A 13,924-nucleotide genomic window follows, 5' to 3' on the forward strand; every position below is an offset into this window, starting at 1 on the left:
GGAAAATAAAAGGTATAATTATAGAATGGGGGAGACTTGTCTTGGCATTAGTATGTGAAAAAAGGATCTAGGGATCATAGTAGACCATACACTGAACGTGAGTCAGCAGTGTGATGTGGTAGCTAAAAAGGCAAATGCCAGTTTGAGCTGTATCAGAACCAAAGGGTTGAAATTAAATCAAAATAGTTTTTGGCTAAGCATTAGGAAGAACTTCCTAACAGAGCGAAAAAAGTGGAACAGGCTTCCTTGGGAGGTGGTGGGCTCTCCTTCTTTGGAGGTTTTTAAACAGAGGCTAGATGGCCATCTGACAGCAATGCTGATTCTGTGAACTTAGGCAGGGTTGCCTCAGTGCTTAGTTCTCATGGCCCTTTCTTTCCCACCCAGGGAAATGCTGATGACCACTTTGGGGTCAAGAAGCAATTTTCTCTAGGCCAGTTTGGCCAGGGATCCTGGAGGTTTTCTGCCATCTTCTGGGTATGGAGCAAGGGTCACTAGGATTGTGTGTGTGTGTGTGTGGGGGGGTATTTGTGAACTTCCTGCATTGTGCAGGGGGTTGGACTAGATGACCCTGGAGACCCCTTCCAGCTCTATGACTCTGTGATTCTAGATGACAATGAACTAAATGGGAGAAAAAGTCTCTGCTTACACATGTACAACTGGGGGACCTTCCAAACTTGTGGGGAGAGGAATCTATCCCATTCACTGGCTAGCCCACTCACCTGCAGTAGTGCTTTCTTTGCCTTCCTGGTTCATTTGGCAGTTGCAGCAGCGGAGGGACATCAGTCCCTGGTCCTTCCTTCCCCACCAGCCTGCTTGCAGCATCACTGCATGCCTGCCTCACCTTCTATCTCCCTCACCCACCTCCTCCCCTGTGTGCCTGCTTGCAGCACCAGCAGCAGAGGGGGTGGGGGAGTGGCAGCTCCTGCTCCTTCTTACCTGCCTGTAGTGCCAGTGTTGGGAACAGTGGTTCCCTCTTACCTGCCCACCTGGCTCATGCAGCAGCAGCTCCTGGTCTTTCCTAGCATACCCATGTGGCTCACACGGCAGAGGACAGCAGCTCATCTCTGTCAAAATGGCATCTGAGATCTTGTAGCATTATGAGGTCTTGATATCTCTCTAAAAATGTTTTTTTCTTACTTTTCTGCAATCCTGGGGGTGCCCAAGATCTGTACAGAAAAAACCCTTATCTATACCTCATTATTAGCATTAGAGATGGGCATGAACCACAAAAATACAATTCAGTTCATGGGCGAACCATGAACTGAACAATGACCCCCACAAACTCAGTTGGCTCGCATATGAACTGAATCAGATTAATGAGGTTTGTGCTTGAAACAGGTAATCTGCAGGAGCAGCCTGCTTCCATGGCTCAGGTTTTTTTGGCTCTAAATAGCTGATCTGCAGAGGCAGCCTGCTTTAATGGCTCAGTTGTTTAAAGGGGCTGACTGCCCAAGAAATCTCCTTTAAACAGCTAAGCCATGGGTGCAGGCTGCCTCCATGGCTCAGCTGTTTCCAATCTTTTAGAGGCTTTTGTGGGGAGGAGAAAACAGGGGTTTGTTGTTGCTGTTCAGTCGCACAGTCAAGTCTGACTCTTTATGACCCCATGGACCACATCATGCCAGGCCCTCCTGTCTTCCGCTGTCCTCAGGAGTTTTCTTAATTTCATGTTTTGTCTGAGTTCTCCACTGTAGCTTGTCCATCCTAGGTGGCCCTCCATGGCAAAGCCCGCAGCCACATCGAACCACACAAGCCCCCTCACCACGTCAAGGCAGCAATACATGAGAGAGATGAACCTCTATAAACTGCCTTAAAAGTCGGTAAAGGCTTGTGGCCAGACTGCAGTTTGTGAACTTCAGTTCACGAACCACTAACTGGTCAAAATTCATCACAAAGAAATGTTTGTGAGCTGGTTTGTGCCCATTCCTAGTAGGCATTAAATATCAGCTTTGCTGTAACACGGGGTGGGTGGGTTATTACTTAACACTAGCCTAATGAGACCTCAAGCAGATATTTTATAGCACTTTTTATTATTCTGATCTATATTTTATAGCACTTATAAAATATTTTACAATTCTGACCTCATTTCTCGTCATTGTGAGAAAGATTGGGTTGAAAGACTGGTTCACATTTAATGATAAACCATATATATGGGATTCTTCAGCTTGCACATTCCCTTCTCTTCCTCATGCTTGGTGAACTAATGAATGAGTTTTGCTTCTGTATCAAACTGTATTTTATCATTACTCGCAAACAATAGTTTTTTTCTGTTCTGTACAAAGCAGAATGTGAAATACTGCTTCTGCTTTGTAGGAAAGAAAGCAAACTATAGCTTATATTTTGCACATAATGGCAAATGATGGCTGGCTGTGAAACAGAAACTTTCATTGGATCACCATGCGCAGGTGTATGAGAGCGGGAGGAAACGCAGGTGAACTCAAAATTCTCGAAGGCTTTTTCATGTAGTGTTAAAGTTGTGGGTTTTCATTACGTTTTGTAATATAGTGATAGCTTGCCCAGAGCTTCATCTCTAAGTAGGAATGTGAACCGAGTCTCCATCAGAACTAGAGCTGGCTGTTCCAAAACAATGGGCCTGCCCCCTCCACCCAGCAAGGACTGCCATGGCCACCCTCGCTCTCTCCCCTCCCCATGGCACTGCAAACAGGACCCTAGTGAGCCCAGCCCCCAGCTTCTCAGAATGAATATTTCCTGCTTCCACCTTGGAAAGCCAACCCTGAATGATGGGGTGGGGACCCTTGGGAATAATAGGATGTTGGATGGGGAACAAAAATTGTAAGGAAGTTCTGTTTGGACAAGGGTGATGAGAATTTAATACAACTCAATGTATAGAACTTTAAAAGCCCTCCACATACTCAACAATTTTGTTAGATGCCAAAGCATAATGGAGTTTGGCTATAAGTGAGAATCTGCACTTTAGTTTTCTGTCCCTGGCCATCTTTTGTACCTTGTCAGATCAAATTTGTTCAGATGATTATTTTTATGCAGTGAAGCTGTCTTGCAATCACATTCCCCCTCAGTTTTGACATGTTAAATCAGTTTTGTGAATGCTCAAATGTGTCACTAGATTAAAATTCGGTATTCAATTTTCTTTTAGAAGATTATTCAGAATTCTTAACCTGACCTTGATATATCTTGGAAATAGATTAGATCAATCATAAGATGTGTCTGACGTAATCAAATGCATTCCATAAATGTAGCTCATGTTGGCTTCATCATGAAATTGGCCCTTGGAATTATACAACAGCTAAATAAAATAGATTTGCCTATAGAGTACAATTGAATTGAATGAGTAATGATTCCTCTTGTAGTCATAGTACTTGTCCTAAGAAAGTGAGAAGGTATTATGATTCATATTATTGTATAAGCATAAATCAAATTTTTACTGCCCTCAGGCTTATATTATAATTAGGCTACAATTACAACAGACATTACTTGAAGTTTACCTCCCAGCCTCAGATAAAACATATGCATTCATTTAAGCAACAGTGATTGTATAAAGTTAAGCTTTGAAACCATCACATTCTATCCTAATTTCATTTTGCATGCATCTGATATATAGCAGTAATCTCTGAACTGCTATTGGAACTAAAATGCAGGTTAGTGGGATAAACTTTCCTTGGCACTTCCTTCAGAGAGAATGCTATCAGAATTGTGACAGCACAAGCCATTTGGCGAATCAATGCAGTCATGCCTCTATATAGAAGTATAAATGTCACATTTGTGTAGTTTTATTTAAGAACCCATTGCAAAGCACAAGCTCAGCATCAGCCTTTTTTGTTCGCTGTCTAGGGTTTGTTTGTTTTTAGCTGTCTAGGCATTTAAAAATTTTCAGTAATTTCATTGGTTACAGCATTTTAAAAAGCTCACAGATTTCTTTTTATGTATTTGAAAATTATTTGGTTTTTCTGGCATATAAATAATTTTATGTGTCTCAATTTCTGCCTCCATAGGGCTACTAAGGAAGGCTGGTATCTGTATGCTGACAGTTCGAATGGAGAATTTAGACACACAGCTGACCTTATCACTCCAGTAATTTCTCTGACTGGGCCCAAGTGCAAGATGGTGTTTTGGAACTATATGAATGGGACAACAGTAGGTTCATTGCAGGTACTGAAAGACACTTTACAAAAATTTCTGAAACAGCATATGCACTTTGCATTGTGTATTAAGTAATATAGACTAATAACAGTGTAAAGATAAAAAGGTAAAGGTTTCTTTTGCTTGAAAGCCAGTCAAATCCGACTGTAGGGGGCAGTGCTCATCTCCGTCTCCAAGTCGAAGAGTCAGCACTGTCCAAAGATGTTTCCATGGTCATGTGGCCGGCATGACTAAATGCCAAGGCACAAGGCACACTTCCCACCAAAGTGATACCTATTTATCTACTTGCAATTTCTTGCTTATGAACTTCTAGGTTGGCAGGAGCTGGGGCCAGAGACAGGAGCTCACTCCATCACGCGGCACTCGGGTTTTGAACTGCTGAGCTACAGACCTTCCGGTCTGCAGCTCAGCGTCTTAACCTCTGAGCCACTGTGGCCCTAATAACATTGACCTAGGCACAAAACAAAGACTACCTTCTCTGTTATGGTCCATTGACTAAGATGGGGAATGAGAGGGTGAAAGAGAGAAAGCAGCTATTAACCATATTCAGATGCAGTGTATTTCTAAATAATGGGAGTGGTACTAAGAGCAAGGGAGGACTTTATACCTTGTTCATGAGTTTCCTGGAAGGACCTGATCAGCCGCCATAGGAAATGGAATGCTGAAATAGGTAGACAACTAGTCTGATCCAGCAGGATTCTTCTTAAGTTCCATGATGTGACTTGAGAAGCATACAGAGAAATACTTCCAAGGTTTTCCCATGACAATGGAATTCCCTGCTCTTAGATATTTGATATCCAAACCTGAGATTTTAAAAAATTCTGTGTAAGCCTGTTCAATGTGAATTTACTTGCCAGAATAACAGGAAATTGAAGTTTTTGTTTAAAATATGTTATGTTTTACACTATTTCCTGGATTTTCACTGTATTTTTATGGGCTCCTAAATATGATCTAATCTATTTTTTCTCCATCCTGGCTCCTCAGGGTGAAAGAAGTATATAAATCTCAACAAATAATGCAATAAGCTATTGGCAGAATTTTGCTGCTTCTTCTACAGTTCTTACATAGAGGGAGGACTTTGTTTCATACACATAGTATGTCGTTGATTTAATTTACATAGCTTTTCACTTGGCCATGATAGATGGAAGATGGGGTTGCTTGATTTCAATGTTTTCTTCATGAAAAAGGTTGATTTTCCAGATTCTAGCAAGGGAAATATGCATTCAAAAGCCACATACTGTTGAGCTAGGGTCTGGGGGACCCAGGTTTGAATCCTCATTCTGCCATGGAAGCCTGCTGGGTGACCTTGAGTCAGCCATATATTTTCAGCCTAACCTACTTCACAGGTTTGTTGTGATAATAAAATGGAGGAGAGCAGGATGATATAAAACACTGTGGGTACCCACTAGGGAGAAAGGTGGGATGCAGGGGTCATTTGGGGGGGACGCGGGGGGACGCCATCCCCCCGGGTGAGGTGCGGGAGGGCGGGGCCTGGAGCTCCCTGCTGGTGCCCGCTGGAGGTCGCCGCCGACTGTGAGGAGGACACACTTCCGGTGATGTCAGGGGGTGTGGCATATGCTAATGAGTTATGCTAATGAGTCCCCCTAGCTCTTTTTCTACGAAATGACCCCTGGTGGGATGTAAAGAAAGAGATAAATAAACGTGAATGATTTTGCTGGATTGAGAACAATGCATGCAGAATAGATCATAGAATCACAGAGTTGGAAGGGGTCATATAGGCCACCTGGTCCAACCCCCTACTCAATGCAGGATCAGTTTAGAGCATCCCTGACAAGTGTTTGTCCAGATGCTGCTTAAAGACTGCCAGTGAGGGGGAGCTCACCACCTCCATAGGTAGCTGATTTCACTGTTGAATAACTCTTACTGTAAAAAACTTTCCCCTAATATCCAGCCGGTACCTTCCCGTCCTTAATTTAAACCCATTATTGTGAGTCCTATCCTCTGTTACCAACAGGAACAGCTCCCTGCCCTCCTCTAAGTGACAGCCCTTCAAATACTTAAATAGAACAATCATGTTCCCCCTCAACCTCCTCTTCTCCAGATTGAACATTCCCAAGTCCCTCAGCTTTTCCTCATCAGGCTTGGTCTCTAGGCCCCTGATGATCCTCATCACTCTCCTCTGTACCCGCTCCATTCTCTCCACATCCTTTTTGAAGTGAGGCTTCCAGAACTGCACACAATATTCCAGGTGTGGCCTGACCAATCACAATGTACATTCAAATACTGAATATCCAGTGCAGACCCATTCATTCCAAATGGGCTGGATGAACAGATTTGTAAATGCTTACCTGCAATCTGTTTCTCAGAGTCACTGATAGGGCTGGGACTGGAAATGCTTAATTATTTGGGGCAATGCAAATGTCATATGCCCTGACCTGGATGGCCTAGGCAAACCACCTCCAAACATCTCTTGCCTTGAACCCCATGAGGTTAGGAGTTTGGGGGTGCTCCTGGATGCCTCCCTGACAATGGAGGCCCAGATAGCGGCCACTGCTAAATCGGCCTTTTACCATGTCCGGCTGGTTCGGCAGTTGGTACCCTTCCTTGACCGCCGCGACCTGGCGATGGTGATCCATGTGACGGTCACCTCAGGACTTGACTACTGCAACGCTCTCTACATGGGGCTGCCCTTGTCTCACATCCGGAAGCTGCAGCTAGTGCAGAACGCCGTGGCTAGGCTGCTGATGGGCTCCACACGGTGGGAGCACATCCAGCCAGTGCTTAGGTCACTGCACTGGCTGCCTATAGCATACCGGATTCGTTTCAAGGTGCTGGTGCTTACCTTTAAAGCCCTACATGGCCAGGGTCCGACCTACCTGAGGGACCGCCTTTCCCCATATATACCCCAGAGAGCACTAAAAGGGAATTAGATAAGCATATGGAGCAGAGGTCCATCAGTGGCTATTAGCCACAAGGTATAGATAGGGGCTCTGGGGCAAGTGATGCTCTTTTCTTCTTGGTGCTTGGGGGGGTCAACAGTGGGAGGGCTTCTAATGTCCTTGTCCCACTGGTGGACCTCCTGATGGCACTGGTATTTCTGGTTACTGTGTGACACAGAGTGTTGGACTGGATGGACCTTTGGCCTGATCCAACATTGGCGTCTCTTATGTTCTTATGTTCTTAAGGGGTTGTTCAGCCAGAAAGGAAGGAAAAACAGAGGGAAAAACAGAGCCTGCCTTGACAGGAAGGGCAGGATAATAAATAAATAAATAAATAAATAAATATGAGGGGTTGCCATAAATTGGCAGTGCCTTGCAGCACTTTCTATCACCACCTCCTCCCCCTCCTCCATCATCATCATCATCATAATCATCATCAGTTGTACAGAACATGTTTGTTGGGCAAAGTGAGGGAATTTTGAACTCTATTAAAAATATTCAATTTTTAAAGGAATTACTTAGAGGGGTATAAATCTGTTTAGGAGCTTTGTGATGCAAGGAAAATATGCTACAGAGGAAATAGCCATAATGTACTGTAAAACACATGAGAAGTAAAAATAGAGTTTTTGATTAATGTTACAGTCTCTTGTTGTGAGAATAAAACTGAAACAGGGAGAATCTTGAAGGTCAATTTTATTTTAATTATAGTTTTTAAAAATCCTACTTTTTCAGATTAGGTGACCTGGAATATCTGGAAGTATGGATGGAATAAAAATTAGATCTGACCAATGCCAATATATAGAATGGGTATATAAAAAAAACCACAGTCTTCGGGGTAAATACATATAGAGTGTGTGTGTGTGTATATGATCCTTGAATGATGCCAGGACCGATTTCATAATATTTGCATCAGGATTTTGTATTGTACCAGTACCGTTCACTATGGTCTTTGACCACAGACCTATATATATTGACTCATACTTATGAAATGTATTTTATACAATGCATGTTACCTATGGCAGATATTTCCAATATAAAAAATAGCAAGTGTTAAAATTTATAGAATAGTGGTTTTTCTTCGGTGAGTTATATATTTTTTCTTAGTATATAGAATGGAGCAGGGAATGTTTTAGTAGATGCTTTCTGAATTTTGGAAAGCAACGACTATTAATATCCCTCAAATTACATGTAAATAACCAACTAAATTTGCATTATACTGAAATATGACAAAGTTTATTTAGAGTCTGAAAGGAGTATGTATTAAGCAGAAATAATTGGCTGTTAACACTGTATATGAAATATGTAGCAATAAATCTGGAAGAATAATTTCTGCATAATAATGTGTATGAAGTATTAAAGAACATTTCACACCTGGAAAGAAAAGATGTTTTAAAGTAAAAAGCTTACAGCTCTGATCCAAAACCTAGCTCAACTGAGATGTTTTTGTTTAAGACAACCTGATGTAAATCAAAGTGCTTTCATGGAAAACATCTTAGTTTGTCAATTAAAACTGATTAAGATGCATTATGAGATATCTCTGATGTCAATGGGTGGCAGTCTGAAAATAGTGAGCCCTCTATCTTGGCACTCTAAGGACCAATTGGCACAGCACAAAAGTCGATAGCTCAGGCAGTAAATACATTCATATGGAGATCCTTGTGAACTGATTACTCCATGGATGCAGCTGGTGATTCCTGCCCTGTCATAGTTTTTCTGACACCACTGTCATCATCATTATGCAGGCAAATGTTGATTGGCAACTTACAAGTGGCTTTATTTTTAAGGCCTCTTTTGCCAAAATATCACAAAAACTATGAGTGAATTTCATCCTGAAGATATTCACCTGTTGCTTCCCTTATCCACAGTCCAGTAAGAAGCAGCACAAATACTACACAGCATAAAAATTTACCTAAAAATGCCTACTGTAATTTGTAAATATGATAGGAGGAGGAGGAGGTGGTGGAGGAGGATATTGGATTTATACTCTGCCGTTCACTTGGAGTCTCAGAGCGGCTTACAAACTCCTTTCCCTTCCCCTCCCCGCAACAGCATGCATCAAGGAAACTTTTGTGTTTCTACTGTAGTTTTGTTTGATAGTAAGAAAACTTTTCCATTTAAGGGGAATGGAGTTTTTATTTTGTCACTTATGCAACTGGGAGACAATATCATTTGTAAAAAATGTGCCATCTCTTCCATTAAAATGAAAAACCTCCAGATTGTCCCACAGCCAAGATTGAGGATCATTACTGCTGGTGATATATCTTGGAGAGGAAAAGCGTTTCAGAGAGTTGATGATCTATAGTTCTGTCAGTACTGTCTAGAAGCATGATTTGATATACATCACTATACTCCGATCTCTTGATGTTGTCAGTTTGACTCTGTTCAGGCACTTGAGCTTCAGTGAAGCATGTTTTGGCTCATGGGAAGGGCCCGTCACAATTCAGTGAATATTCACAAGGAATGCACCTTCTGTATGTCACACTACACAAGGGTTGTAATCCTAAAGACACTTTCCTGTGAGTAAGACCCACTTAATAACATGGGACTGAGTAGACCTGCTTAGAACTACAGGATTTAACTGGAAAAGTTTGTTATACAAACAATTGGACATAAACTGCTAAACTAAAATTAGTTTCAAAAAATGAATACAACTATAGTAACAGAATAAAGATTGCTCTACTTATATTTTGACATAAATCAATATGAGTTCAGGGCCAGTGTCATTGCTTGCTATTCAAACCAATGGAAAAGAGAATGATAAAGACTTGATTATACAGTCAAAACTCATATGTTTTTACACCACGGTGGCTATCCTTTTCCTGCATTACATTCACATCTATATGAATAAGGAATTGCAGAGTAATTCAGCTAAGCCAATTTACAGACCACCATGGGTTATTTATCACTTATTGTGTTTTTCTACAACCTCTATAGCCTCCTGTGGTAACACCTCTATTTTTTGCAATGATCATTTAAGCCAGATTGAATGAAGAACAAATAAAGGCACACAGATCTTCCCAGGAAACACACTGTTTAAATTCATGTTAACTTCTAATTTAGGCTCCATTCACTCATGCAAAAGGGAGCATGGGAGCCACTTCCTCATGACAAGAGACTTTGCCATTGTGGTATGTATCTGAATGGATGAGTCCAATGATGAACAGAAGAGAAAGGGAAGGATCCTCACAACTGGTCCTGCCTGTATCATTTTAGTATTCAGACGCATCCTGAAATTGTGTGGAATTCTCACCCCATAGACTTCTGTGCCATTAATGGATGGGTTTGAGCTAAACTTGGCATGTGGAAATGAGACAGAAGTTGTCATGAGTTAGGAGGTTGTTGTCCTAGAATAAAAGATTGTATAACTTCAACAACAACATATCCCATGCTAAAAAATTCGCTGGATTAGTTGCATGGAATTGTTTGATAAACTTTTCTCCGATTTGAATATGAAATAAACTAATTTAAAATAGTTCATTTAAAAGGCAGTTTTTGTGATTTGCAAAGCCTTACTTGCTATTCAAGATATATATTTTTCATTTGAAAAGTTATTTGCTTTCTAGGTGCTCAGCAAAGTGGGAAATGTGACTTCTGAACTGTGGGCTCAGGGTGGTTCCCAGGGTCCCCAGTGGAACAGAGCTGAAGTGTTTTTAGGAATCCGTTCTTATTTTCAGGTATGCACAGTTTTGTTTTATTCCCTCACTTAAAATTGTTTTGGCAACTCAAAACCTTGTTGGTATCTCATAATGCCTGACCTGGTGAAAAATAGGCTGTGTAGTAGCTGAACTTTAAATCTCCTTGACTTTCTCAGCCACAAATGCTTTGTTTGACGGCTTCCCTAGCCTTTTTACTTTGCTTTTTTATTCCAGAACAATTTATTTTTTATTTATTTATTTAACTTTAGATTTTATATCCCGCTCGAACCCCCTTTCTCTGGGGGTCTCTGAGCGGCTTACATATGGTGCTAGTCACACAAATTACCCTAACTATGGCCACAGAGTTTATGGGGGTGGGGTTTCCTACCGGCACCCCTGTGGTGGTGGGTTGACATGCTCGCTCTCGGCTCGGCGCTTCGCTTCGTTCCCGGCGGGCTCCATTTCGATCCGGCGGCAGTTCTTTCCTTCGGTCGCACGATTCACGCCTTCCTCTGGTTCCAGCAACGTCCTTCCGGCTCCGCTTTACGCCAGCGTCCAGCGTCATCATGCGCCCATCTCGCCAGCAGCCGCTCAGATGTCTCCTCCTTTCTGGTAATTGTGCAGCACGCAAGTCTTCTTTGTTCACAAAAAACATTAAGTCAATTAAATTTAAAGATGATTAGTTGACTTCTTGCAGTTCTATGAACAGAGAAGACTGTTACATGGCACAGTTACCAATGTTCTGCAATGGGGGGGAAACCCAAGACTGAGGAAGCTCTCACACAAGGCATTTATGGCTAAGAAAGTCAAGTAAGTTTAAAGATCTAGCTTGTGGAATTGCCCATTGTATTTTCTTTTTTCCTCTCATGTGATGTACTCACCAGAACCATTTTCACAATAATTCAGTTCATTGTTGTGTTATAGTTCCTTGTTGTATTATAATAATACTTTTACTTACATTGATAGGAATTAAGGTTATCTAATTCTTGGTGATGCATCTCACCTGGACAAATGACTAAGATTCCTGCTCCCATTTCACAGGTTGTCTTGAGGGCCAGACGAGGCATCAGTTATGTGGGAGATGTGACAGTGGATGATATTTCTTTTGAGGACTGTTCTCCCCTGCAGATCCCTGTCAAACATTGTACTTCTGAAGAATTTACTTGTGCCAACAAATACTGTATCCCAAAGGATAATCTTTGTGATTTTGTGAATGACTGTGCAGATAACTCAGATGAGAGCCAAAGCATTTGCAGTAAGTATGATTGTTCCTTACATCAACAGACTGCACTTTAATGTAGTGTTACTGCTATATATTGGAAATAGAAGTGAACAGCATACATTAAATTATATTATTTTGAAATGTTTCATATATTTGAATCTCTCTGACACACTTTCTCATTCTCTCACAAGCACATATATAAGTTGAAATATGGTCCACAAGCCCAACTGGGCAATCTTTGTTGTGATGCAAATGCATGCATCACATGAGGCATGCATAATCTGCCTCATCTGTGTATAGATGTGTTTGAAAGAGAAAGAAGGCTATAGTCTGCACTTCTGAATTTTATCAATTTTTCAAAGCATGTTTATGGGTATATGGGATAATGATCTATGAGTGCGGTAACACACACCAGATAAAGCAGGTGGGGTGAGGCTATTTTCTCCGGAGGAATTTGATCCACAGTTGCGAGATCACACCTTCTTTTGAAGCTGCAGGTGAAGCCTGTCAGTGTGTAATCAGACGCAACTGTAGGTGAGTCTTTCCCCCCCCCATTTGTTTCCCATGCATTTAAATGAGGAATTGATGAATCGCACCTCTGCACTGAGGGGTCCCTATGGAGTTTGTGATGATGCACATACTGAGAAGGGGGGGGAATAATGGCACAGAGTCAGGATGGCCTGATCAGACCATCCTGATGGCTTGAGAGCGCACTGGAGCAATCAGACAGGAGAAAGTCCATCTGTAGCCCGTCACAACTCATTTTCTACCGGATTTTCCCCGGTGTCTTTTAACTCCACTTCTGCGGTGGAGCAGAATGGGGTGCCAACAGCTGTGGGATGCTTCCCTTTAAATCTGCATGGCATTCGCACCTATGTCGGGTCTGATTGTGTGTCGGATTGCAGCCTGTGTTAATGATACATTCCAAAGGGGTTGCAGCAGCCAAAATAACAAAGAATTTTGTGGCACCTTAAAGACTAACACATTTTGTTGTGTCAGAAGCTTTCATGATTCTCAGCTGACTTTGCCAGAAGCATGAAGAATTGTTCTTAGTCAGCTGAAATATATCCACATGAGCACAACGAGAGTACAACTAGAGCAAGGGCAAGGAGGAACATGACATGTATATACAAAACAGGAAGGACAGGAAAGTGTATTATTGTGCAGAGCACATGCGAAGCAACATTCAGTAAAAAAACTGAATAATTGCATGAGATTAACTATTTGGGTCACTCCTAACTGGTGATGTATTGGCAAAAAAGCTGAATACAGCATTCAGCTCCAGTACTTACAGAGGCCTGTCTGTGCCTTCCTGTGGGAAGAGAACAGATGCATGTTAACAGTGTACCCACTGGATTAAAGTTGGAAAGATGGTTCCTCTGACTGAATGATACTTAATGGCCGTGTTCAGACTGGCAGTTTGCGACGCTAGGGAAGACCCGGAACAGACCCGGAATGGCTTGGTCGTGGTATTCCCGTTCACACTGCAGCAAATAAAGTAGGAGGATACCATGGAGGAAGCACAAGAGAGCATTCGCACTGTTGGCCTGCACTTGGTGAGCTGTTAGCGGCTGTTTCTGCGCTCCGCTGCATGTTCCTATGTGCATGGGTGCATGGGTGCCTGCCGCAGAAACAGCCACTGCCTATTATCAATGACTGCGGGTTGTTCCCGCCTTACAGTGCTTGTGTTCACACATCAGGGAACTGGAATCAACCCGCTCTCCACACGGTTTGCTACCACTTCCACTAGGTACTTTTAAAACTCAGGAGGTATTGTGTAGTGGGAAGCCGCATGGATCGACGACAGACAACAACGTGGTGCATAGCACGCTTTATTAGGCACACAACAAGACATGCAGACAAACGGCCGGCAGGCCAACTATATACACACCTGGGGACCACCCCTTGGTCACCATTGGTGGGTTTGAATCTCCCGCCATGGCTCCCATTGGTTCCCCAATGGAGGGACTAGGATCCTAGTCCCCATTGTCTTCCCAGACTGAAGCTCGGGTATATGCGCTGACCTCTGGTGGCAGTCAGTGGACACAACA

The 13,924-nt window shown here is 42.4% G+C and overlaps 1 protein-coding gene across 1 annotated transcript in view; it reads left to right on the forward strand.

Moving 5' to 3' along the window:
• Positions 1-11,906, forward strand: part of MALRD1 (MAM and LDL receptor class A domain containing 1) — a gene marked incomplete at its 3' end in the record, with an annotated part of 156,338 nt that extends 144,432 nt beyond the window's left edge. The window contains exons 22-24 of the mRNA XM_015414606.1: positions 3,969-4,125; positions 10,580-10,690; positions 11,693-11,906. Of these exons, the coding sequence (XP_015270092.1) occupies positions 3,969-4,125; positions 10,580-10,690; positions 11,693-11,906 (482 nt within the window). The remainder of the gene's footprint in view (positions 1-3,968; positions 4,126-10,579; positions 10,691-11,692) is intronic.
• Positions 11,907-13,924: the final 2,018 nt, after the last annotated feature.

This window comes from Gekko japonicus, unplaced genomic scaffold (genome assembly GCF_001447785.1).
Source record: "Gekko japonicus isolate JY-2015 unplaced genomic scaffold, Gekko_japonicus_V1.1 scaffold780, whole genome shotgun sequence".
NCBI classification, from domain to species: domain Eukaryota; kingdom Metazoa; phylum Chordata; class Lepidosauria; order Squamata; family Gekkonidae; genus Gekko; species Gekko japonicus.